At 40.0% G+C, this 4132-nt stretch overlaps 1 protein-coding gene across 1 annotated transcript in view; it reads right to left on the reverse strand.

The window, feature by feature from the left end:
• LOC123513970 (caseinolytic peptidase B protein homolog) overlaps window positions 1–3667 on the reverse strand; it is a 16737-nt gene extending 13070 nt beyond the window's left edge. Inside the window, exon 1 of the mRNA XM_045271485.1 lies at window positions 3150–3667. Coding sequence (XP_045127420.1) covers window positions 3150–3644 — 495 coding nt within the window. The 5' untranslated portion in view covers window positions 3645–3667. The remainder of the gene's footprint in view (window positions 1–3149) is intronic.
• Window positions 3668–4132: the final 465 nt, after the last annotated feature.

The following is a 4132-nucleotide window of genomic DNA, read 5'->3' on the forward strand; positions in this document are numbered from 1 at the left end:
ATTTACCTTATACTGAACATGATTTCTTTATTATTTTGTTTGGACAACATATAAGTTAACTAAAAGAATTCTATATTTAATGCTAAGTATAAATTTTACTGGAAATCCTACCACAAAAAACTATCTCATACAATAATAATTTTGTAGATATCAAGTCTAATATTATGCAATTATATATTCCTTTAAATAAAAAAAAAATTTCAAAATAAGAAGAAAGATGCACATCCATAGACATTTAAAGAAAAAAGAAGTCATTCTAATCCTTTCCTTATTTTCTAGGCAGGCTGTTTTCTTATTCCTATTAGGTAACAACTAACCAACAGTGTATAATTCAGGATGCATCTGCATTATCTATACATGAGGCTGTGTGGAGAATATACAAAGGGCAATTTGCAGTTGTTTGCAGCTGCAATTGTGCAGCCAGCAGTGAATGAAATCAAGCCACGATTTTCTGAATTGCTTGAGCACCCAGGAAATCTTTCCTGGCAATTTTCCAGGGTCAAATGATAACGACATGAAATTAAATATAGGAGGAATATTGCTGGAATAGTAATAAAGATTGACTGTATCATTACTTATTTACAATAAATAAATATCTAGATTTACTTAGAAAAAAGGAAGATAGACAAGGAATTGGTTTGTTTACATTGTCATTAAGAAAGCCAGGCCACAATTGCTTCTTTTCCTCTCACTTAAAAACGACAAAATTCCAGTTATAGTACCCTGCTTGTTGGTTGACTGTTTGTTTATGTTCTAGTGCAGCAGCCAGTGAGCCAGCTGCTGCTCTCCACCACACTAATGCTTTCAGGTGAAATCTGCTGTCTGCTCCAGCAATTCACCCTTTGTAATCTCCTCTTAATTGATGTGGGAGATTAAATATAACTTTTTTTTTTCTCTGCTCCACAAGCCAATCATCCTTAATTTATATTCTCTCCCACAATATAGACTTGCTTTCTAAAAACATCAATGATTTTCAATAGTTTTCAAATAATCTTCATTCTCATTTACAAAACATCTGACAACACTACCATGCAAAGTGGACTGCATACTGTAATACCTCCATCATAAAGAGAGAAAGTCCCACTCAAGACGCCTATTTATACTAGAAATGGAGGCAATAGTGGAGCAGGCTGGGGGGCAGAGGGAGTGGCTACTCCAGGCCCACTGTTACATGGGGCCCCACCACCAGACTGATGATGGAGCGAGGGAGAGAGAGAGAGAGAAAAAAAAAAAAAAAAAAAAAAAAAAGGAAAAAAAAAAAAGGAAAGGAAAGTTTGAAAGTCACAATGTAGGACTCTGGCAGCTATTTGTAAGGATAAAGGTGATAAAGTAAAGTAGAAAAAAAAAAAAGTTCTCTTCCCCCCATCTGTCAATCTCTCTTTGAGCGTGTGATGTTGAAATGCACTGGCGTGCATGCATGTTGTCTGTTTACTTTTAGTGATCTGCATGACTTGAAGTGTGGAAGCTAGTTAGCTTAGCTGCAAAGAAAAATATGAAAAAAACACGTCAGGTACACTAAAGCAAAAGAGCAAGAGCAGAAGAAGAATGTTGTGGTCTAATGTGTTCCTCTCACTAACTTCTTCAGACCAACTCAACCCTCCATGTCCAGCGAGTGTCTTGTTACTGCTAGCTCCTGCCCAGTTAGGGAGGAGTGGAAGGTGATGATAAGGGGGGTAGAGAGAGAGAGAGAGAGAGAGAGAGAGAGAGAGAGAGAGAGAGAGAGAGAGAGAGAGAGAGAGAGAGAGAGAGAGAGAGAGAGAGAGAGAGAGAGAGAGAGAGAGAGAGAGAGAAAGAAAGAAAGAAAGAAAGAAAGAAAGAGAGAAGAGAGAGAGAGAGAGAGAGAGAGAGAGAGAGAGAGAGAGAGAGAGAGAGAGAGAGAGAGAGAGAGAGAGAGAGAGAGAGAGAGAGAGAGAGAGAGAGAGAGAGAGAGAGAGAGAGAGAGAGGACGATGACAGCAGTGAGGTCATTTGCCTTTTATCTCTCGTTTCATACCCAGTTTCTTTGGTCTCCTTTAAGCTACTTTTAAACCTTTGTATGACCCAGATTTGAGAAAATGACTGGTAAAGTCCACGAACAAGGAGTTGAAATAGCTTATCGGCAGCTGTGATGCTGAAATCAAGAGGTCACTGTCTGATGATAAATCCACGGTGCCGAATTAACACCTCATCGTAATCGACATACTCTCAATTCTGCCATTCTGACAGCTGTCAGTGTGTGTGTGTGTTTTTTTGTGTGTGTGTGTGTGTGTGTGTGATTCACCTCGGTCGTCTGCTGGTCACCCAGCCAGTCTTCCCCATTACAGAGCGAGCTCGGAGCTCATAGACCGATCTTCGGGTAGAACTGAGACAACAACACACACTCCACACACCAGGAAAGCGAGGCCACAACCCCTCGAGTTACATCCCGTACCTATTTACTGCTAGGTGAACAGGGACCACACATTAAGAGACTTGCCCATTTGCCTCGTCGCTTGTGTGTGTGTCAGAGGGGTGATCTGTGACATTGTCATATGTAGAAACATTTAGTGCAACAGGCATGTTTAAATATCGATCACAAGGATCCATTGAGAATACTCCGCCCCCTCTAGGCTGAGACCCGTGGGCCACGCCTGAATAGAGGTCATTGACCTATTTACAGAAAAAGAAAATTATCATGCATATCGATGATTTCCACCTTAGCAATAGAGACTGGGAAGGAAGAGAGTAATATATCCTCTTGGCTGTGAATCATTGTAGTAAATTATTCAAGTATAATTTTCAATAGATTTGTAAAAACTAAATATTGTATATATGGTAATTTGAAAAATAGAGGAAAGCTAAACTATAATCTGTGGGCCATAACAACACTATAAAATTACACATCTGAGAAAGGAGAATAGTAAAAATATAAAAATATCTAAAGAAAAGAAACATCTACTGTATTCCTACACTTGCCCACAAAAAAGTAAAACAATATCCACAAACACAAAATATGTGAATGACACTTTTACTCCCTTGACAGCATGAGAGAAATCCACACTCATTCCATTCTCATGAGCTTGAAAAAAAATCAGACCATCTTTGGGGAGTCGTAGGTTACAATTTAATTATGGAAGGTAAAATAGAAAAATATATATTAATGGAAAGCACGGTAATGTCATGCCCACCCACCTTCATTCTCTCAATGTTTCCCACCATGGCGGCCAATAGGAACTCCCTCTCATTGAGCTGCTGAGGGGTCCCGCTCCAACAGGCAGCGACCAGCAGAGCGAAGGAGAAGGGCAGTCCGCGCCATCTCTGCCCACTGGTTCCCCCATCATGCTTATCACGATGCCCTTCCTCATCTGCATCAATATAACTGTGTCGAGTATACGCAGAAGCAGCGTGAGGCACCTTAGGTAACGCGTCCAAGATGAAGCAAGTGTTGGCTTTCCCCTGACATGTGACAGCAAGGAACGACCATATTCTCGAAGGTATTCTGCATTTCCTTCCCAATATTTCGTCTTCTAGCAGCGAGGGCACCGAAACTAGTCTTCTTCTGCTCTCAAAATTATAATACGACAGCCTGTTTATGGTCCTCAACACCTTCCGAACAAACATTGTATGATGCAATCGGTGTGTCTGCAGTGGTGTCCGCCGTCCGACCCACCGCGGGCCTCCCAGCATGAAAATTGTAAACAAGTGTGAAGGCTGTGGTCAGTGTTCTCAGCGGGACTGCAGCGTGCGTCATGTGTCTGTCTGTATTATGTTTGATCAAATTCGTGGATAAAAGTGTCTACGGGAATTACATCTCAGCCATATCACACAAGACCATTAAAAGTGTGTATAATCTATCATCACTAGTGTTATAATTCATTACTTCTCGAATATTTTAAACCTCTATACAAGTATACTACTTCCGACTCGCGCCACATGATGTAAACATCGTCATGTATTTTCACTTTTCTTTGAAGAAATATTGTGAATTTCACGTTTATTTTGTAAGTGTACCGAAGAGAGTGATTCACGCTATTCCAGCTAGGTAATATTCTAAGATTTTTTTTCTTTTCTTTCTTATCACCTACCTAATTTATGGAATCGAAGTAGGTCGGTCCTTTACCTACAGTGCGACGATGTTCATATTACTTCAAAATGTAGTGTTTCTCAATTATTTG

The sequence above is a fragment of the Portunus trituberculatus genome, chromosome 37, assembly GCF_017591435.1.
Source record: "Portunus trituberculatus isolate SZX2019 chromosome 37, ASM1759143v1, whole genome shotgun sequence".
NCBI lineage: Eukaryota > Metazoa > Arthropoda > Malacostraca > Decapoda > Portunidae > Portunus > Portunus trituberculatus.